We start from the raw sequence: 23,824 nt of genomic DNA, 5'->3' as shown, positions 1-23,824 counted from the left end.
GCAGACCTGGGCCTTGCAGCCGTGGTGAGGATGGTCAGTGAGGGCTGGGCGTGCCCCCGATGAGTTGGTGACATGGAATTAATGTGTGCACCAGGGCTCCGCTGTGATCCTGCTCAGCCACTGCGCACAAATCGCAATAATTGGGTGCCAGGGCCGGGGCTGTGTGACGGCTCGGACAAAGGGAGCAGGAAATCGCCACACGGCGTCACACGCTCCTTCTCAACCTTAATTTTGATTGCAGCTGTCAGCGTGGCATTATGGCTCCTGAATGTGCTGGTTTATTCAGCTCAGTGTGTGGGAGATATGTTTTTGAAACTGAAACAATGCTGGAAAATGATTGGCATGAGGTTAACTTTAGACAAGCTGCAGTTCCTGGGATCGTTGCATAAGAGACAGCAATATTAAATTACTGACAAGGGGGGTTTGGAATTAGTTAAAATTTTTGGTTTTCATCCATGTCTTGTTCTAACACTGAAGTAAGTTAGAAGTGTTGGAGATACAGCTGAGAGGGCATATTCTCTCATAACTCTAATTCTTTCTAGCTCTGTAACAAGTAGTCTGTTTTTCTTTCATCTATTTACTCTTTTTTAGTGCCATAGTTACATTTTTTACAGCATTAGGGATGAGATGATGGTGCATCCTTACTGGTTTGAAATGGGAAAAGATGTTAAAATAGTGCAGCAGGAGAAAAAATACATTGAAGCTAACAACAGACATACCATTGTCTTGTCAATGAGAACAGGCAACACAATGGTTTCAGACGCTCTTTTTACTGAAAACATTGGGGTCTGTAGGCATAAAACTCCATTTTGCTCAGGATTCAAAGAGATTAATTTCTTATCTGTATGCAGGTACCATGGATGAACTCTTCTTGCTTTAATTTGAGAAAAGCTCTTCAGAATAATTCAATGTATTTTGCTTCAAGGTTTATGTTATTTGTTGTGTATTTTTAGCCTTTAATAGGGTTGATATTGGCTTAGAGGCAGAGAGTGAAACTGTACTAATTTTGGACTCGTAGTTCATAAATTAGTAGTTTTAAGGCTATGCTAATGATTTTACTATATATGTATTTTAGCTGATTTTTTATGTTGCATATTCTCCTAAAATGGAAAGTTATCTTAGTTTTTTTCTCCTTCATGAGATTATAAAACAAACAGAAATGTGTAGTGCTGAATATATATGTAAATAAATACGTATGGAATATATCCCAACTTTGTTTTAAAAATAATCTTAATTGCATTACATCAAAGTAATCATAGGTGCATGGTGACTCATTTTTGTGTGTTCACATAAAAACATGTTCTGAGCAGCCTTAGATTCAGATTCTTGAAACTATTTGAATCTATCTTCTTACATGGCATCTTTGAAAAGGTGATATTTGCATTTGAAAAGGATGAATCAGAAATAAAACCAGATTAGAGAGAGACAGATATTCTTCCCCCTCCCAAGTGTCTGGAGTCATTTACTGTAGCCATTAACATCTAATATGGCTTCAGGTGAAGTGTTTCCTCAATAAACTTGAATAATATTTTTTTAAGGAAAGGAGAAAGAAGGATCTAAGGTGGAATGTTAGAAAGGATTTCTTTTGTTTCTTAAAGCCTTCATGCATACTTACATTGGTTCCGATTTTTTATTATTATTTTCACTAATGAAAAGTTTGGGATGCAGTCCACCTAAATCTAGCCCAAATCAGGCCTTTCTTTCTTCCCCCCTAAATCTTGTCGAAATCCAAGACAACAGCATAGTTTTAATGCTTCCTAGCCCTGTTTAAATTTATACTGAACTTATTGAAGTATCTCCTCTCTAGGATGAAAATTTGATAAATATTAAAGTAATTTTTATTTCTGTGTGCTCAGAATTGTCTCCTTTGGCAGAATGGAGAAATCTCCTATTTAGGCTTCTTTTTTACTTCTTGAATTTAGTAAACAGATAAATAATTCCCACTCAAAAAATTCAAAAGGTGGAAAGCTCTGAGGAGTCCAATGGATAAAGCACCCATCCAGGTTGTGAAGTGGCTAAATTTTGAGTTCTCTGGGTCTGAAGATGCTTTATCTTCATCCTAAGGGTCTGCCCACACCAAAAAACCTCATGTTGACTCCAGATGGTGATGAAGTTTGTAATTTGTATATAGAATAATGACTGAACCAGAAATCCTCCTTCCAAGTTCTAGCAACTTCCCTTCCTGGTTCTAACATCAAGATCCAACTGCCTGTATCTGATGCTAGAGAAGATTTTTCTTTAGGTGGTTTCTTACAGGAAGATGTTATCAGGATAACCATATCTGGAACTTCTATCAATATGCATTGAGAGATTTGTGGTGTTTGGCTGCACAGGGCATAACAGCAGAAATTCTCTTCAGCTGTGTGATATTTAGTTATTAGATATTTACACATAATTGAATCAGCGAGTTCTATGAGCTGAAGTGTTACTGTAGCATGTAAAAATCTAGAAATCAGGCAACAATTATGTTTGGGATTATGCAATTATTTCAGGTATAATTACGATGAGATTGGAAGCACATGTACTTAAGGAGTAGTCGCTGTAATTTGCCTACATAGTTGCATAGTTGCTCACCCTTTGTTGAAAAGTTCTTTGTCGCATCATTTAAATGTAACTTAAATTGACCTCCACGTGTTATACTAAAACTTGCAACACTAGCTCCTCAGTGTTCTAAACCTTAATGTTTCCTGGGGAAAACAGAGAGGGGGCAGTGTGCTGTGAATGGGGAGGACATGAAGCAACCTTTCAACAGACACCAGCTAGTGGGAAAGTTTCCATAGCTGTCCAAAATAACCCGTTTTTATCTGTTAAAACTGGTTTGCAACTAGTTAAGATTCTGCTAAGACCAAAGGCTTTCAAAATGTCCTTGTGTGATTTACTGTCTTCCTTCCATTGCAAGAAAGTTTCATTAGTAAAATTTCATTAACAGAGTTTCATACAGAAGAAAAGAATCTGTAGTTCATTCTAGGGTTCCAATTGAGTGAGGCTTCTTTTTTCTTTTATTTTAATGTTGTTTATATAGGACACATTTTTGCCAAACTTCCAAGTTATTGAATGGTGAATCTTTTTCATTCTGTTTTTGTTTGTTTGTTTGTTTCATTATTTATCAGGATTTACCTGGCGAGATGATTACACACAGCATGTTATTGGTCAGGAACTCTCAACTATTCACAAAATCCACAGCAGACGCCCTGGTGTATTTGCATCTGAAGGATCTGACACAGGGAGGTAAGTCTTCTGTAGTGTTTTTTGCTTGGGTTTTGGAAAGGTTTGCTAATGATAAGAAAGAGGTTGGCCCAGAAGGAGAATTTAAAAAATCTCAAAAGCTAGTATATATGTATAAAGGTGTCCACCAGTGTTCAGGGGACAGAATGAATTAAAACCCTGTTCTGGACTCTGTTCTTCTGTTTATAATTAAGTTAAGGAAATACACTTTCTGTTGCTAATTAAGGTGTCAGAATTCAAAACATTAGACCTTTCATTCAGTTTATGCTCTGTCTAGTGTCAGTTCAGTCATCCCTACCCATGACTGGCTTAAAAAGGCAAACTTAGGGTAGCTCAACTACAGGAGATATTTTATTCTGGACTAAGCACTGAATGACATTCTGAGTGGCAAATTATATTTTTGATATCAAATTATTCCAAAACATACCTATAATTGATTTAAAATCCATAGATTCCTAGTGCTAGCTGCAAAATTTATCCAGGGACGAGAGATTCCTGCAAGTTCCCATGACAGAAAAAAATGTGGGGACATGGCTTGAAAGGTATTGAGGGGTGACTGCAATAATTAGTTGCAAGAGATACATCAGTAATTCTGTAGAGTGATATGGTTGTAGAACCTGAAATTATATCATCTTCATATGCAGATACACATATAAAGAGACTCTTTTATCTGCTCTGTTCTTTCCTACAGGCTTTTAAGTGCAACCCAAGCATACAAACCCTAGAATGAAATTTTAGGAACAATTAAAAATGATATGTTTTGCTTTCTCTTACATGATTTTAAGAAATACATTCTCAAAAGTAGTGAAATTGAAAGAAAGGGCTTTTTGTTAAAAAAAAATTCATCATATTGGGATAAAATTGAACTAGCCTTGATGGGCAGAATATTGAATGTTGGAATCCATTTTCATGTACTGCACTCTGTTGTTTGCATATATTGCAGAACCATTTCTTTTCTATATCGCTTTTTTTCTGGAAATGAAATGCTGTGTAATTGATACTTCCCAGTGTCTTCAACTGTGTTTTACTCACCGTGTTTTGATTTAATTCAGAGACTTTCACCCTGTATTTCACATGTTTGCTGATTCAAAAACATTTCTGAAAATCACAGCACCATTTCAGTGGTGCAGTTAGGTAGAAACTTAACTTTTAAAGAAGATAGTGATCTAAAGATTACCATAAAGGTGATAACAACGTGGTTGAATCCATAAACATGTTTTCACTGCTTAGGTACACAAAATGTCAGTATTGAATGGATTACTCTCAGTAGATGGTATCAGAAATGATCTTCAGTATCTTCTGGGGATTTTTTTTTAAGAGAGTACCTAAAATTTTTATTCATGAGAGTAAGACAAAATAGACCAGATTTCCATGAGATCAAGACCATATTCTGCGGTGTTCAAGATTCATAGTTATATAAAATAAAAAAAATATAAGAAGACACAAGAAATTATTTAAGGCTTAGATTGAAAACAAATGCTCACTTTTAGGAATTCCTGTTTTCAACAAGTTTGAGATGTTTTACATTTTTAGCTGTATGTGTTAGAAAAAAATTGCAACATTTTGTATATTGATACCTCAGGACCATCAGAATTTCCAATGTGTTCGTGTAAAGCAGTTCCTATTGTGGATAGATTTTCTGCAGTCACCAAGCTGTGCTTCTGAAAGCATTATCTTATGTGCCAACAGTTTAAAGCATTAATTGATTTTTCTGGTTGTCCATTTGCAAAGTGTTTTGTAGGTCAGAGAACAGTAGGAAATCTGGTGTCATGTAGATTCTGATCAAGTGTGTTATATGTTGAGTGTGCTCAGTGTGCTTGCTAAAGTCTTATCAAATAATAATTAAATAATTTAAAAAGCAACTTAGAGTAGGTATCTAATTATCAAAGAAACATTATGTTAGAAAGGCCTTTTATTAAGGGTAACGTGTGTAATAAGACAATATGAAGTCATACTAATGAGTCATTAATCCCCACAGAGCTGGTGAGAGCAAGAAAATAGACTCAGACACTTGAAAGGTAAATTGACTTAGGCTAAATTAGTGCATATGAAATCTGATGAAACAGAAGACATGGATTTCATCTCAAAAAAAAATGCTGAAACTGGGAGTTTGATTTCAAGATGAAAGTTCTTTCTTTGTTGGCTAACTGGAGTGTACATGGTATTTCCTGGGTCCTTATTAAATTTCAAAAAACCCTCTCTTGAAAGAGGGCTCAAGATAAAGGAAAAAAAGTCCATTCTGCACAGAGGGAATAAATGTCAGTTGTGTTCATTGGTGCAATTAGGCAAAACCACAAACGTTTCCAGCAAACTTCAATGTATGAAATGGGGTATAGTATTATTTCTATAATAAAACCATCATTAAGTCAGTAATAAGATACTCTCAGCATTTTAAAGGGAGAAATTTATTCTAAAATGCGTGGTATCTATTAATTGGGAACATTCCAGAAATAGCAGAGGTGCAGTGATATAGATATTTCCACAAAAAAAGCTTCGGAAATGCTAGATTTTGTAGGAAATACATAATTATTTCTGTAGATAAATAATTATATATGATATTTTCTTTATACTCTTAAATTCATTGTAGGCAAAGTCATTTTTCAGAGCTAATTAAAACTGAAAATACTTCCAAATAAGTGCACAAAAAGAACTCATCTGACAGTCATTTCTCCTACTCACCAAGTGCTTTTATATATTTGTCTTTCATCCATTTTCCAGTATGACTTTTTCATATTTAAAAGAACTATTTTAATTTAGTTGCAATAATTGGTCAGTTAATGCATTTACATTCCTGAGTTACAAGGTGATATAGTGGTGAACTACAAGATTTAAAAAAAAATCTTTCTGATGTATTCATAGTATCTTATTAAAGTTGTCATCAAATGAAACGTAAAGCTTTGTAGTCTTTTACATTTTGACTGTTTAAATGTTTATAGCATAAAATATTACCTTTAATGTGGAACGTAAATATGAGTGCAATTATTGTCTCCATATGAAAAAATGAGAAATCTTAGATCCCAGATTCTACCACCAATGACAGTGATTATATATTGTAAATAATGGTTTGAAAAGCCTAAATACTGTCCTTTGTCTGTGTGTCCAGTTCCTGTTAGCTCCAGTGGAAAACCTTGGGGCAGAACTTGGTCTGGTTTGGTTTTTTTTCCATTTTCCCTTCCTTTACAAATTAGTGAAGAAAGCAGAAGATAGGTGTTGGAATTAATCAATGAATGAAAGATGAGTGTTGGCAACTGAGATCCTTCCTATGAAGAGAGCCTGCTTGGATTAGTTCATCTCTACTGGAGCAGAAAGCACAGTGCCCAGGTTTTTCTAAAACTGCAGAATAGTTTTGGTCTGGCTTCAAGCTGAAAAGAATTTGGTGGATAATGTTACCTGCACATCCATGCTCTATCAGTAGGCAGAATTCAGAGCTCTGGAATAAGAGAAAAATGCAAGCAGCATGAGAAGGAAGCAAGACTGATGGTAAATTAGATCAGGTTTGCTGTAGTGCTCTGTGCAGTAACCCTTCTTTTCCTAGAGTTTGTGTCCCTGATGGGGGCCTGCTGTTATACACTGGGGAGAAATGGAGGATTTTTCTGGTGTTTCAAAGTGAGCAAACGTGTGAGCACTGTTGGTTGCAATGCCACCACAGTAAATTAGATTATTAATTACCTCTATTAGTATTAAATTAGTAGAGACACACATTTGGTACAACTGTGAGCATGGAAGGAAGTCTGTTAATTTTTGATTAAAGTAATATAATTAAACCCTAGCTTTGGAAAATTATATGATGGTGCTCTCTCAGGCTGTGCTTCTACATTAGCACCAAGATGTGGGCTGGTAGAAGAAAATTTTATTTCCAGTGGTGCAGAAATGTTGAAAGTCAAATTCATTCACTGAGCTGGTAAAGCTCTTCCACCTGGAATTCTTCTTCACTGGAGAAGTGCGTGGGCATGTGAGACACCAAAAGGTGATTTCCCTCAAACAGCTTCACTCACAGGGAAGGAAGAGGGCTGGGAACTTTCTCTCTGCTTTCTTGCACGAGGAATGAAATAGTTACCAATGCTGACATTTAAATTATCATCACTGCTTACGTGTTGTTGAGATAGATGAGGACAGCTGGTAATAATTCAGATTCATTGCACACAGCAGTCTGAATCCCATATAAACACCTCCACACTGCCATCATTTAATCACATTGCTAGCTTTTCTTTGCAAATGTCACCAAAATCTATCTACACCACTCAGGAAACACCACTACTCCGTGAATCCCAGGCACACGAGAAGATCAGAAGAGATACTTGCTCTATCTCAGTATTCCCTTTTCAAGCCTTTCACTGGAGTTTACTTGCTCCATTATTTCTGCATATCCAGTAGTCTTTTTTCTGTTCTTTACATTGGTGCAGGGCCAAATTGGTACTGAATCTCATCATCATCCAGCAGGCCTTTTAAATCTTAGAACCATCTCATATTTCTTTGGGGTGCAATTTAATCATGTGCATTTTCTTTTTACAGGCATTTTCTTTTCTTTTGAGTATGGCTTTGCCTTCATGTGGCATTTTATCTGATTTACTCTAGAATCATTATTTGATTAATGAAATAAATTTTTAATAGTGCAAGATTTTTTTACTTCTTTTTGCTGAAACATTGAATTTTCTATACTATTTTGGTTGATAAGCTTTTGAATGACTTTTCTGCTATGTATTGCACTACAGTTGCTTGCAGTGCCTTTTTAGTTGTTCACTTTATCCATTGGACGTGCTGGTAACTTTCTTTTTTTTTTTACTTTTGCTGTGCAGGACTTTGGGACAGAATGAAGATAATGAAAGAAATTATGATGTGGAAAACGATGTGAACTTGGCCAAGTCTCTTCAGCAATACTTTAAGTATCTCAGAATTCTCTCCCAGTCTGCATCTAAAAATTTGTATCCAAGGAAGACAAGTGACAAAACTTCTGTCAAGGTATCTTTAATGTGGTTCTTACATTCTGTGATTTTGGCTTCCTTTTTCTCTGAGTTCTCATTTTTGAAATTTCCCGTCTGTCTGAAGGCCAGACATTGTTTTTAACTGCCTCCTCTAATTGATTGTCATAAGTGCACTAAGTTTTCTCAAAATTAATCACCTTCAGCATTGTAAATGCTTCAGCTTCTCATATCTGGAGCATTTTACCCTAGTTAGGGATGGATTGCATGTGATGAAGAAGGAAGAGTGGGATAAAGCTGGTAACAACTTGGCTGGCTGATCTGAAACTCTGCATCTGAGCTACTCCTACACAAAAACCTGGCTGAACTACCGTGTGAATTCTTGCTGGTGTTTATGCTGCTTAGGGTGCGATTCCTATAATCTTTAAGCCAATTTTAATAATGGGTTTGATAAGTTGTGACTCAACATTTCCTACTTTTTATTGATTATAAGGAAAGCCTCCTATAACCTATTAAGGTTCAAAGGTATACATTATAAATGTACAGATAGCTGGGAAGATAAGTCACCACCATTAAATCTTGAGTATTGACTATGTCAAAAACTACAAACATGCCTGTTTGAGAACTAAAGCATTTTTTCCCCTTCCTAGAGAAAATCTGTCTCACTCTAAGATGCAGCTTCATAAATTTATTAAAGCTATTGGATGAAGGGGTTCCATACAACAGGCCCTTATGGCCCTGCATCTTTTGCTCAACAGATGTGGACTCTGATTTTAAAGAACTAGGCTGCTGTTACAGCAATCCTTTACAAGAAATTGTCTGTGCTATTTTGATGCATATGGTACAAACTTTGCCAAAAAATATATTGAACTTTTAGGAAAAGTATTAGGTGAAGAGACTATAGTGTCCAAACTGCTTTAGTTTAGTTCAGGGACTAACTGAGAGACACCAAACCACTCTGGTATCTGCAAGCACAACCCCGGGCGACAGCGCCAGCTCTAGCAACCTTTCAGTCATGGTTGTTTATTCTTGTCAGAAGCACAACTTCCCAGTTTCTGACCGACTTATACAGCACTTATGATTTATGGCACATGTCAGGGCAGCTCTGAGGAGGGACCAGGCACCACCTTGGTGGTGCTTTTCCTCCCCTCTCTTCTCACTGAGGATGCTCTGTTTTGAATCACTGGCTTTCAACAAAAACTTGCTCCAGAAGTATTTCAGTGGGTCTGGTGTTGCCATGCAAGTTCATAAATAATCCATATGGCTGAGACCTTCTGTGGGGAAGCCTGCTGTGATAACACCACCCACCAACCTTATCGAGTGTTGCCATGGAGATGGGTACTCTGAAGCCTGGGGGAGTGGGATAAAGAGGAGAAAATCTGGAAATTAAGCACGTATAGGAGCGAACTGTACAGTTCTGTTTACTAAGGAGCATTTTGAAACAACAGACATTGAGTCAGATGTGTTACCTATAATTTAAAATCAAAAAAAGAAGAAAAGAAGAAAAGAAAAGGAAAATTGTTTTAAAAACTAGTGATCAGACATGAATTTTAAATGATCCTGGAGATATTTCCCTATCCTTGGCAAATAAAATGCAACTGCTCTTCTTGAAAAAGCAAGAGGGACATGGTATTTTTATCTCGATTCATTGTTTTATTAGTGAAATAGCATTTAAACAAGAGGGAAAACAGGAATTTTTCTGCTCCAAGAAGCAGAAAAAACCCCCATAAAATTTAACAATTTGAAAATAAAAGGCGGAAAAATAACTGAATGAGGTACCTCTGATATGGTTGTACCACTTAAAATTTGAGACAGCTACCTTATGCACTTTAATTGCAAGCTTCAACAAAATATTGGTACCTTATTTTTGTACTTAATATATAGATAAATTACAAACCCACATTAAATAATTGTAGCCAGATCTGATACTTTAAACTTTCTTGTGCTTTTCTTATTAAAATAAGGACAAGACAGAGGTACTTTACCCTACTTAGAGCTGCAGGTTTTGAGCTTTGCCCTTCTTAAAAATAATTTTCTTTCAAGTATATATTTACCTGTGTCACTTCATTCCTGCTGTTGGGGAGTAGGAGATGCAACACCACTCTGGTTGCTTTGATACCTGCAGTGCTGTGAAGTCTAGCTGAATCTTGCAGAAGTTTAGTGCTTCTTGAGCAGACTTCCTGCCTGGATTCAGGTGCCAGGCCTGACATCAGAGGTCTCTGGCCAAATGTAAAACAAAGATAAAAGATAAAGAGATTTTAAAAGGTTCCTTATACTCTGAAATTGTTATTTTGTATCTTAAAATTAATATACTTTAGAAACTTTCAGTCTTCAGTTGCCCTACTCTCTTCCACTTGTATTATCAGAATAAAACTACAGAGCTTTAGAATTAATGAATAGACATCACACATACAGTTATGCAGACAGCTGTAAAATAAAACATCACAAAACTTAAAGCAGGTAACTCTTTTCCTATTTCCCTTGTTCAAGCAACTGTCAACTTGAGGCTTGATACAGCAGTGACAGAAACAACACCAGTAAATTTAAATCATGTGATTGACCAAAATTCCTATGGTATCTACCATTTACTGCAAGAGCTTCTTTGGGTGATTTTTGAAGCACTTGAAATTCATCACTAACTTAGAATTATTTCTCAGTATTTAGGCAGTGTCTACTGCAGGCTGTAATCTAGCCAGCTGATAATGACTCGGCCAGGGAATAAATAGCAGCAAATCAGAAGTTTGGTGGGTCTGTTTCCCGAGGGTTACAGTTGTAAAGAACATTTCACTTTAGTTCAGCTGAAAAGAGTTGTTCAGGAAATGGGCACTTGGTGGCATTTGTTACTTAGCATTAGCTAGTGGGATTTTGTATTTGGTTTTCTTGGTCTTCCCCACAGACACGTTTGGGCTTTATGAAAGTTTTACTGGTCACAAAATGCTGAGTTATCAGTCTTTGTGATTCCTTTCTACCAAACCTGGATGCAGTATGGAAAATACCAAATAGGCGTTTATTTGAACAGGAATTGGTTTATCTTAGCTACAGAGGCAAGAAATGCAGAGGCTTCAAATTATGTATGAATGCCCTACTCTTCTCCCCTCTAGCTGGAACAAACTCATCTCAAAACACCCAAACCCCTGAAAAACCCGCTGCACTGACATACCTACAGAAACTCAGGGTTTTGTTGGATTTGAGAGATAGCACATAGCTGGTATTGCTAAAGCTCAGAGGCTGTAAAGGAGAACTTGCTGCTGGTCTGCGTGCCTGTATTTGAATAGTTATGGCAGCTTTCAATTCTGCTGCTTTCATCTGACTGAGAAAATTTTTTAATCATCACAGAAAGAGAACTTATTTGAAACCTGACCCACATGTATTTCCTGCTGGACAGGCTGTAGGAATAAGGAAGTTGCCATCACACTTGTGCTGTTGCTGTATTTCTTGTCTCAGGAATTTCAGTTCTGTGGCTTGGGTTTTGTGGTTTGAAGATTCATGGAATTGCTTTTTCTCTTTCCTCCTGACTTGGCCTCTGAGGGCTTCAGATTGGGTTGGTCCTACCTGCTGCTGAGGTCTTTGTGAGGCCAATGTGCCATTCAGGCCCTCGTGGGTAGGACAGGGGAAAGAGAAAATTATGTCAGATAGATTAAGGAATTTCATAAATTTTCTCTTGTTATGTTTCTTTGTGTTTTAGTTCAATTCATTTTCATGGTAGACTTCTTGTGTAGATACTGTGATTACAGAAATCTCCACATTTTAGGTATTCTTATAAATTTCAAAGCAAAGATTTCTGGGGGAAAAAAGCCACAGAATCACATCAAATAAGGGGCTAATAAAGTTAAAGGCCTTTTCAGAATTATGAGGAGGAAAAGAAACAGGTAAAGTGACTGGTTATTGCCAGAGAGTTGTGGCTCAGCAGTGCAGTGGTGCTGAAATGGGGGAAGCTGCAAGTAAAAATCAAATCAATTATATAAAATAAAAATTCATATATTTGCTGGCCTAAAAAATCAATTGTTTGAATCTTTGTAATTGATCACCAAGAGAACTAAGATGTGTGGCAATTATTTAAAAGGATTATTATTAATTTTAGAAAATCTGGGTGCATGAGTGCTTAAAGATGTACTCTGAGCTTATCCGCAAACATTAATTACTGTGATTAACTAGTAAGAAATTACTTAGTCATTGCACATTTTAACCTGAAACTTTAATTTATAAAAGCATCACCTTTATTTATCTCACACTGATTTAAATACAGGACTGAATGAAGTTCATCAGAATTTTGACAAAAAGTCAAAAAACTTCCTGCAATATATACATTTAAACACTATTTATATAAAGGTAAAATGTAATATTTAATATATAAGGGATTATGTATGAATAAAAGTAATTCAGATGTGCTTGAACACTTTCATAAAAATATTTCTGAAATAATTGATAGAGGAATGTCTCCTTGAATTGCCTCTCTATTGGCATACTTATGCAATGATATCTGAACATTTCCTGAGCATTGGTGTATTCATTTACCTAAAGCCATTACAAGGCAGGGAAGAGCTCATGCCCCCACAGACAGACTTTCTGAGGTCATGCAATAACTTTTTGGTGAAGTGTAGACTAAAAGCTAAGCCTCAAATCCCAGAAAAGTATTTAATCTTTCAGATCATTCCCCTCTTCATGGCTCTTTATAGCAAAATAGAAAAATTAAATACTCCTTAAAAAGTCAACAAACACACATAGACAAAAAACCCCAAATGAATCAACAGGAAACCCCATAAAATCCAAAACCAAACCAAAACAACCCTAAACCCAGCAAACAAACCCCCAGAAGCACTGAAGCAAAAATCACTTGACCATATAAAGATGTCTATATTGGTGCACATCAACTTAAACTCATTCCATGATCAATGGAGGGAAAAAGAGAGTTTTCAAGTTGTGATCCATCTGTTTTAATTTAAGTATATAAAATGAGACACTGTAATTTCCATCCTCCTGACCATTCTGCATGAATCTGGTGTAGACTGCAATTTTTTCTGGAGGGACTGGTACCCACAGATTTAAAGCTCTAATAGAATCATGGCTACAAAGTGTAGTAAAATTGCAGTCACGTTGTGTGTGGCATAAATATACAGTCTGGTGATCTAATGGGATTTGTGATTTATTTTTTGAACTAATAATTTAGCAAGGGAGAATTCTAGTGCTAGTATCATGCTCAAGTCTTAGATCCAACCCATACTTTTACCTACAACCCATCAGTTATGCAGGACAACATTTCAACATCTAACATAGAAACCATCATTTCCCTTATCACACAGGTATCTTGTAAGGATTAATTATTTTTTCAATTATTAGAAGATACAAGTGCCATAGAAATGTTATTATAAATGATCTGTGTCAAGTCTGGAGTTTTATTTAAAAGGGCAGTTAATTAATTTCTAGTAATTCCCAGGTGAAACATAGATAGATATTTTAAAAATCTCAAATACTGACTGGATAATAAGATTTAGTTCTTTTTCAGACCCTTCCATTCAAAATCAACTCTCTTTTTCCCAAATACCATGTGTTTGAAGTATGTTTCTGTAATTTTTTCTGCAAGTTTGATGTTTGTCTTGCAAATATTTACTCCCTGTACTTCAGTACATTGCAATCAGTAAATAGAAGATGATGGAGCTGATACAAATTTGAAAAGTGCATTCCATTTTTATTTTTCCATTATACTTATCAAATGAGAGGGTAGAGCTCACAGAAGTTTAAACTTACTTTATCTACCTCTGTGTGAATATGTTGGTGTAGACATTACAGGACAGTGGAACAATTTCCTTTTTAATGGGGGAAAAGACCTCAGCTGAACTCAAGCAGCTGTCCAGCAAATGGAAGGTTGTTTTCAATGGGGTTGTGAAGCAATGGTGTGGGCATCGATCCTGCAGATCTCTGTTCACTTGCATTTCTTAAGATAAAAGTATTTTCTAGATTCATGTGTTGGAATTATAAATATAATGAATTGGTGTTAATGTGCTCAACTTTTGGCAGCTGAAGATCACCATGTTTCTCTGAAAATCATCTTTAGATAATGAGATAGCTCAATATACCAGCATATGCCTACAGAAAATGTGTTTAAACATCATTTGCTGAAAACCTGAGTAACAGACTGATTGGCATATGAGCAGAATGTTCTCAGGCAAGGGAAGCTGATACACCCTGGTAGATCCATCAGCACTGATCCCCAGGCTGCACAATTTCTACCATCACTGCAGGCTGAGTGTCACTCTTTGGCTCCTGCTGGTGGTGTCAGGGAGCTCCTGAATGCAGTGGCCTGGCAGAGGTAAAGGTGCCCCAAGTCTTGTGTCCCCGTGTGCAGGCAGTGGCCAAGTGGAGCAGGTACTGCCAGGAGGCACCACAGGACACAAGGTACAGAACAGAGCTTCCCACCCAGGAGAATCGTTAGAAATTGAGTTTGTTGGGAAGACAGGACAGACACAAGACATGGTCAGACAGGTGTGTTTGTCAGCCTGCTTACATGCTACCATTCCAGACTATTCCTTTTCCCTAAGCATCCCATAGTATGGCTCAGACAATGACAAGATGGCACCCACAAGGAGTTCTGCATCTCTTAAGGAGTCCCACAGCCCTGCAGACATTAGCCCCTTTCAGTCTGCAGAGTGATCCAGAGCTTTTCCCATCAGCTGTCTGGTGGGTGGCACTGCTGGACATGATGGCTGATGGCTCCCTGTGATGGTCCTGGATGGAGCCAGGGCAGGGGATCCTGGCCAGCAATCAGGTTATTTGGGGTCATCCACCCTTCATTTTAATCCACGTGTTTTCTCCTTTATGTGTGGAGACAAGCTAGATTATAATGTATCCCAATGTGTAAAACTGACCTTTTTTGTTTATGATGAGCCAATAATGAATGCTGAGGAAAGACCACCCAGAACCCCTTCTACACCAAAGAAAATGTTGGTTTGACCCATAAGATGGAGATGTGTCAGAAGGGAAAAAACAGAGTTAGTTATGAAAACGAAAGACATGTGAGTTACATCAACTGACAATAAAAATTATCCATGTAGGAGAGTCTGTTGTAGATAGTTAAGGGTAGGCAAGTGGATATGATAATTCCAAAGGAGATCAAAAATTGCTGGGAACATCTGAGCCTTAGAAGTGATTTTATTAAATAGTAATTTATACCTGAAATAAGCCAGTGTATTGTCTTTTTGATTTTTTTATCTTTTTTTTTCTTTTTTGAGGGTTTTTTGTTTAAGAGCGGAAGCCAAATCTCTGAAATCAGATGAAATTACAGCAGCAGAGATTATTGAATGCTGTAGAGTCAGAGCCTGGACAGTCCTGTTGCACTGCAGTTTCATAACAAGGATTAGGAAATAAAGTCATGAATAGTCTCAATCAAAGCAGACTCTGAAGGCTCCTTTTGCTTTGACACTCCAAACTACAGGATGTTAATTAACAATCTCTGCCACCTTCTCTGATGTAGCTCTTAAATTGTTTCAAAGCTACTGCATTTTTCAGAAAGAAAATAGAAGATAGTTACAGAAAATTATTAATGAAATAGTAGGTCAGGTGAGATGACTGTAATGCTGCCTGTTGCCTTAAACCTGTGAATCTGTGAAAAGCCATGGTCTGATGCTGTCCCATCACTGCAGGAAGCACTGGTTTGGCCTCTTCTCCAGTTTCTGGATTCCGAATTAGTTTTCCAAATTCTTGGGGTTTGTGCATGCTATAATATCATTATAGTTAGTGAAAAGGTCATTAGCAACTGACAGAAAAGGCCTTTGCTTCATTATTACTCAGACAATTGAAAACTCTCATTGGCTGTAGTTATTATTTTCGGATGAAGCGAACACTGAATTTGGTGCAGGGTGTGTAAGGTCGTGTCTACAGCACGCAGAGCTTGTCCAGGGAGTTTTCCCTTTCAGCCTGAGCCTGGCTGGAAGCCTGCTGAGCTATCCTGGCAGGACAGCACTGTGTGGGCACAGCAGCTCCCCAGCTGAAAGAATTCAGCTTTTGTTGTCATAGGACTTGCTACTTTAGCTGTGATGCTCTGAGGACAGAGCTGTGCTGCTTGCTCAGCCCCATCCCAGGGACTTTCATGCTGTCATCCACTCCATGACACGTTTGGGCCTCGGGTTTCATTGTTGGGTGGCTTTCTGTCAATTTAAAGGTAAATTGAGCAGTACAAATTCACAGCCCACCCTTTGATTCAGCAAGCCGGCAGTGCCACTTGTGCTGGTGTTTATTTTGTGTTAATTTTGGGGGTTCACATAAGTACAGGTGTCTCTCATGTAGTGAGTTTGCATGAGGCAAGTCTGTGTGAGTCACAGAGCATCTAGACTATGTCTGGTAAAAAAAGCTAAACTTCTTTCTCTCCATGCAGTGAATTAAGGTATGAGGTAATTGCATAGCTGGTAGTCTTTGGAAAATGTTATTTTATCCCACCATGTGTAAAGATGGACCTTCCAGTGTTTGTTGTGGTTTTATCTTCTAATTTCAGAGGCTATAATGTCAATATCTCAAATAGGCACAGAAAATTCAGAGTTGTAGGTGGAATCATGCTTCAACCAAATTTAGATGGTAGCAAACATGGGTTAATATCTGCAAATGCACCAAACAGAAAAACATAAATGAAATTGAGGGCAGAAGATTTCTTCATTATGCATTTCTAGGGGATTTATGTTAGCTCTATATGCCTTCAAGATTTAGCAAATGTATGTGCAAGAAAGGAAGTATTTTGTTGTAAATTTGATTCCATTCTTTCTGCACTGGGGCAGAACATTCAAGTCAATCTAACCTTTAGTGGATAAATTGAAAAGCATTGTGTTTTCTGTATCTAATCCTGCACCCCTCTTTTGATTAACATTTTTTTAATAAAACATATAGTCCATAGACTTTTGCATAGTGTGTCTGCAGAGTGCAATTTAATGTGCCCTTCTGTGAATTTTCATGCAGAAAATATCTAAACCATATAAGATATTGCCCTAATAATTCCATCTTCAGAAAGGTTAGTGTGTGTGGATTTTTTGTAATGTGTGAATTATTGAGATAGCTTATTTGAAAGGTGGTGAAGGAGAGGGAAATCCTGTGCAGATGGAGAAATAAGATTTTTTTTAAACTGAAGGTTTTAGTAATTCAGAGTACTTTTCAAAGGTTTTGTATCAGTGACATGAGATAATTGAACAGTATTTTACCTATTAAAAGATGAAAAGTTCTTGATAGTCACACGGGCTTGTATTTCAACCCTACTCAGTATAAACCATCTCTATGGTAATTAGTGCATTCTTTATTTTTGCACATTTCACTTAATGTTTGTTTGGGGTGAGGTTTTTTGTTCTATTACTGGCAGTATTTCATATGAGTCCTGTGTAATCAATCCAGAAATGTATTTTCTTTCAAAAATTTCCAGCTCCATGTTTCCCTCTGCTTCTCTATAATGTTAGAAGATTCTCCAAAGGCACCAACATGGGAATTTACATTCTTTACACTAACCATGGACTATGTCATTTAGCTTTGACATTAATCAAACTACCAATATCCATGTTTTGCAAAACCCACTTCAAATAAGATAATCACAGTGCTCTGCAATTGTTATTAATAACTTGAGATGTAAATTGTGTCTGGATTCTAAACTACATATTACTGATATTTTTGTCCTGTATTTTTCCGTAAAAATTAGTTGTTTTCCCACTTAGGGAAACCCATAGTTTAGGATTGTATTTATCTGTGCTGCAATTTAACTTGGATTTCATCTTGCATATGTCAGGTTGCACATGTACTTCTGGTGTTTTGTTTGAGATGGGGGCAGCAAGCAAGGGGATTTTTTTTCTCCTGCAAGTGGAGGACTGCCATACAGCTGTGAGACCCCTTTAATTAAAGTCAGAGTAAACTACATCAGAAGGGCTGCTATCTCAGTGAAGACAGCTGAGCTGTCAGTGCTCTGCTTTAATTAGAACTTTTAATATTTCATCCCTTACTGCCCAAAGTGTGACCTGTCAAGCTGCTGAGAGGCTGCCCCTTCCTGATAGAAGCAGCTCTGAGCCCAGGACTGGCACACACTTATATCCAGTTTGTGTGTGATCCCTTGGTGGGTTGGTGGTCGTTGTTGATGTGCTTGTTGTCTGCAGGAACAGAAAATCACTGATCTGTTAATGCTAAAGGGTTTTTGGACTTGTTAAATAGCTCATCAAAAGCCAGCCCTCATCTCCTGACACTAATCTTTCACATGGTTTGAGAGTGCCCATCAGTTTTTTCCCCTCTCACATTTAATAGTGAAGCTTAGGAGGCAAAAGAGAGAGCTGGATATGGGACATAGATCCAAATTAGGTTGCAGTTACCAAGTGGATTGAGCAATCTCTTGTCTTTCCATGGCTGAATGGGGAATGTCCTCTTCCCCCTGTTGCATTTCTCCCTTTCCCAGCTCCCTGTTCTTCCTTGCCTTGAGCCCAGGAGGTCCTCTGGAAGGCTGCAAGGCAGAGAGAGCAGGAGTGGGGAAGGCAGATGGAAGCTTATGTGAATTCTCAGTGGACTGCTCGGGGTGTCCTGGGCTGCTTTGTGTCATCCTCTGCACTTCCTCCTCACTCTGGAGTATCATTAGAGAGTTAATTACCCCAGGCAAAGACCCGTTCAAATAGGGAGATAAATGCATCTGACTGTAAGTTTTTTACATTTAGGCTTTGCTATTAAGCATGTAAACAGTGTTCAACTTGCATTTGGACAACTGGCTCCCCCTTGGAGCTGATCAGAGCAATGCCTACCCTGCAGCTGGAGCACTGAACCAGAGCTGCACTGCTGCTGTTTGATACAGTTCCCAGGGGACACTGAAATATTTCATACACAAAGCTGCTTGATCTCTAGCTCTGTATTTTTGACACTGCTTCACTGCAGCCCGACTTCTTGGCTTTCACAAAGAATATTTCTGTGTTAAACACCAACTGCAGAAATCCAAAGCCTTGCATTGGTAGGTCACAGGCCAAAGTGGCCAAAGTGCTTTTTGTCTCTGTAATAAAATTGCCTATACCATAATTCTATTTAAATCATGGCATGGAACCATGGAATGAACCTCTTCAGTCATTTCTTAAAGGGAAGAAAACCCTCTTGGAAAGAAATGGGTATGAATATGTATTGTAAAATCCACTGGCTCTCATCAGAAGAAAGAAAATTGTTCAGATGGAGAGCAAAATTATTGTCCAAAAATTAAGACCTAGATAAAATCTAGAAGTAATTCTTCATCTCTGGAGGAGGTTATCAATCTTACTTATTTTGTTTTTACAAAGTACATTAGCAAATACATAAATAATGATTTTTCTGTCTGAATCCTTCTAATTGCTCTCCTCTGGAGTGTATAGTCTCTTCACTCCCTCTGTATTTTGCAGCTCTGCCTGTCCTAAATCATTGTGTCATCAGTGCACAGGGACACCAGTGATTCACTATAATTTATAGCAGTGAGAGCTGAAATAGTCCCTGTCCTAAGGCTGCCACGTTGTGATGTAGTTTGTGTGACAGTTTAAGCAAGAAGGCACAGCTAAGGAGCAGGACCCATCCTGGAACACACAGACAGTGTGGGATGTGACTTCAGCAAGGTGCCCTGAGGGAGTTATAAACAAAGAATCTGATCAGAATGATTCTGGATATAAGTAAACCTCTCAGCTCAAAGTTGTATTTAGCAAGAATTGAAGGAAAATGATTTTTGAAATTATTTAGGAGGATGGAACTGGTTTGCTAAAAACCTGAAAAGGCCTGCCTTCAGGATGTGATCATAGCAAAAATGTCTGTAGGATTAAATCATAGTAAAAAGAATGTCCATCTGGTGTGCCCATGAAAATAGAAACTGAAAATAGAAAACTGTACTGCGAGCCTACCTTTCAACTTTTTATGCCCAGCACTTTTTCAGTAAAAATGTGATTTGAGCTTGATTGACATGTTTTTAACTTTGTTATTTGTTTTTCCTGAAAATACTAATTTAACTAAACAACAATTTAAACGTTGTTTATCCTCTTTTTTTTTTTTTTCATAGTGGCAGGTGATATATTTATTAGAGATTTAATTTAGTGGAAAAATATTTCATTTAAAATAGAACAAAGTATTTAGTGTATACAAAAAATTGCTTTACTTGGTAAAAAAGTAAGCGAACTTGGTGTTCCTTTAAAAATGACATTTTTAATTTGACATGCTAGTTTTTGATAAGTAATCTGAAAAATAGTTATTCTCATAGGTTAAGTGAAAACCAAAGGGAAAGTGGATTTAATAAATATTTATTTCTTTATTTATTAGATATATTAAATATAAATATTTATTTCCGTTGTCTGACTGAATACAAATAGTGCACACATAGATAGCAGTGACCTGTGTTATTCTCTCTCTAATATCTTTCTCTTGCTTTTTAATAATTTGATAAACTGGATTTTTGCACATAAGTAGTCGTGCCTCTTTGAAGCACACTTTACAGTTTGCGGTTTGCAGTTTACATTTGCATTTCAGGTTCCAATTATTGTTTTCCTGGTTGGTAAAGCCCAACAATAATGACAGAGCAATTCTGACCCCTTTCCTTTTGTCCACCTTCTGCTCTCTCCAGAGCTACATCTACAATGACCCTACGAGGTTCTACACGAGGCCGAGCCCCAAAGAGCCATCACCTCCTTTGGCCCGTGCATCCAAATCCCAGCAGGAATTCCTGGAGAATTCCCGAGGGACCCTGAGCCAGCAGGAGTCAGGAATGGCCCAGAAGAGCCGGATGGCAGCGCTGCACTCCTACATCACCCAGAACCTGTCTGCACAGAGCAGTGAGAAAAGCCCTCACAGCAGGACTAAAGGGTCTCAGCTTTACGCAGAGAGATTGTACTCTACACAAGTCAGTCCTTTTGGTGCAACTTTTGACAAAGGAAAAGCAGAAGATTTCAAAATGAGGAAGCTCTTCCAGCCCAGACCTGTGCCTGGAGTGCTGAGGCCAACCCCTGAGATGCTGAGCCACAAATCCACTTCCCAGGATGAGCCAAAGGACCCTCTGAGAATTGTGGATGGTAAAGTTCATATTTACTTGTTTTGCTTACCTGAAGTTTCCCTCATGTTTACTGAAAATTTTTGAGACAAAGAAAATAAAATTAGACATTTGATATATCCCCTAATATTGGCATATTTATATCTGCCATAACACAGTAATAATGTTCACCATTCCAGCTACTCTTTCCCTGCAAACATCTACCCACAATCTTCAGCCCACCTTCCATATGCGTACAGAAATATATGGCACTTAGTAAGGCATAGCATTTATGTAATTTATTATATTTTCAAAGCATTTTACAAACAACGCATAATTATGGGTATATCTTCGCTATCAAATCTGTTTTTATGCAGTCATCCCACACTATATATATAGATAATACAGAAGTGCCTGGTTTTGTTCCATATCTCTTTATTTAACTAGAAATTCAAGGAACATGGGTAAAATTCAAAGTTAAGCACAGAAATTAACATTGAGATGAATTCTGGTGCAGAACACAGAGAAGGGTGGAGTCTGCTAGTCCCATGGATAGGTGGACAAGAAGGTGGGGTTGCATCTAGTTTGGTCTGGATCTTCTGTAACAAAGAACCCATTTCCTGGATTTTCATCTTTTTCTTGATAATGCTGTTTAACAATGATTGGATCGCAGTTTCTTCTTCAGTACGTGATAGTTCAACAAATATTTAAATGAAAATGCAGGGTAACATCCCCATGCTGTGATACACTTAAAGCACTGCTTTGGAAGATGAGTCTTGGGCATCACATAGACTTTATAAGTCTGATTTATTTTGTTGTTTCTTTAAACTGATCTAACTACTGATGTTACTCCAGTGGTTCAGATCCCTGAAAAATGAAAGAGTCAATCCCCAGCCATTGTCAAGCACTTGTATCTGTTACACTGCAGTCACCATTATCCCAATGGATTTTGGTGATAATTTAGAGGGTTCCTTTGAATCCCTCTTTATCATCCATAAAGTATAGTGTTCTTTGATTTGCTTTGTTGTTTGTTTTTTAAATATCCTCCAAAACCAGAACACACACAAACACAGGGAAATATCAGAGTTTCAGCAGAGGAAAGATAATGCTTGCAGTCTAAAGGATGCTCAGAAGTGAAAGCATTCTTGGTATGGTGCCCAGAGATAATAGGTTTCAAGGAATGAACTATAATGTAAAATCAAATCCAGGTGGCACTGTAAGTCTCTTGCACAGGTTAGACAATTTTGTTGCTAGACTCAAAACAAACTAGGCACATGCTGGTTTCATTATCCTCCAGCTGTTCCACTTCACCTTTCCTGGTAGGAGCCAACTGGGAAAAAAATGCTTAACACTTACAGGGAATAACATGTTTCACAATTCATTGGGTTGTACTACTTTGACTTCTCATACATAATATGCCCTGTAGGAACTTCTGCCATTGCATTTGCTTTTAAATGTTGCATAAGCAAGGCATTATGAATTGTTTGAGTAGAAAATAATGTGGTTTCCTTTGTATTTTTGCACTTAATAATCTCACAAGAAAGTGGTGAGGACAGACCCCAACATATTCATTGCTTAAAATGCTGTCCATTGGAATGAAAGTGGTTTAAATTCAGATTTCCCAGGCTGACCACACAACCTCTTTCTGCTTTTAACCTTTCTCCAATCTCTCTTATGCTTATGGATTATTGTAGACTTGTGGGTTGTTATTTTTCTTGTATTCTGTGAACTACAGAACTGTAAAAAACTGGAAGGCATGGGGTGCTCAGTTCTCTGATCCATCTGAGAGAGGATTAGACAAAGGCTCTGGACTGAGAGAACAATCCAGAAGGTACTGAGCAGATTAGTATTGAGAATTGCTGCAAAACAGTGGCAGGTAAATTTGCTAACAAGGCACCCTGAGAGAGAAATACAAAAGAAGGAAATATGGAGTTATTTTTCCATCAGATTTGGAAGTTGTTACCTCTAGGAGTAGCAAGATGTGCGTGGGTGCTGCCTTTGTAGTAACTGTGCAGCACTGGAATTGTTAATCTCTCCTCTGCACCAGCCATATTTAGAATTTGGCTCATTTTGATGTGGTTTGTTCTAGTCTACTGATTTTTTTGTGTGTTAAATATTACAGAATACGTCTCTCTGTTCCTTTGAAAAGGTCACAGAATTAGTAATTCAGATGTCTTAAAAAAAATAGCAAACTTCCATGTTTATGGAACAAAAACGTTTTTTCTATGTCCTCTCTCTGGCAAAGCTGGGATCACCATTCCATATGGTGCTCAGCTGCTGAGACAGCTAACATGGTCAGTAGGGTGATGGAGTTGAAGAAGACAGACCATGCTGTGGAATTTCTAACAAAGTTACTGCTCCCATATCATGTGGTTGTCAGGCAAGTTGGTTTTGGCTCTTGTGCCATCAGAGTATGAGGTATCATTTATATGCTGTACAATAAAAAGCTGTTTTCCCTGGATAAAGTGCTATTCTTACCTACTAAGGAATTCTACTTGTGGAGCTTATATTAAAAATTACATCTTCTAGGACATATATGCTTTTACTGCTATTATGGGTCCAGTGTAAATATAAAAGATAGTTTGCATCAGTTGGAAAGTTGGAGCTAAGGGAGAAATCTGGTTTGCAGTACAAGCCCTGTGAAACATGACTGAGCATTGCTGAGTCTACTTAGAAGTGAATCAGTGGGAGACTATAAAAGCTGTGCACAGGTAAATGC

At 37.6% G+C, this 23,824-nt stretch overlaps 1 protein-coding gene across 2 annotated transcripts in view; it reads left to right on the top strand.

Moving 5' to 3' along the window:
- PTPRN2 (protein tyrosine phosphatase receptor type N2) overlaps positions 1-23,824 on the top strand; it is a 637,088-nt gene that overhangs the window by 215,737 nt on the left and 397,527 nt on the right. For both annotated transcript variants that reach the window (XM_088159091.1, XM_088159088.1), the window contains exons 4-6: positions 3,111-3,228; positions 8,022-8,184; positions 20,704-21,148. In XM_088159091.1, the coding sequence (XP_088015217.1) occupies positions 3,111-3,228; positions 8,022-8,184; positions 20,704-21,148 (726 nt within the window). The remainder of the gene's footprint in view (positions 1-3,110; positions 3,229-8,021; positions 8,185-20,703; positions 21,149-23,824) is intronic.

Source organism: Sturnus vulgaris, chromosome 1 (genome assembly GCF_052056855.1).
Source record: "Sturnus vulgaris isolate bStuVul1 chromosome 1, bStuVul1.hap1, whole genome shotgun sequence".
NCBI lineage: Eukaryota > Metazoa > Chordata > Aves > Passeriformes > Sturnidae > Sturnus > Sturnus vulgaris.
Note: the sequence above shows the minus strand (reverse complement) of the source record. Positions and strands in the feature narration are given on the sequence as shown.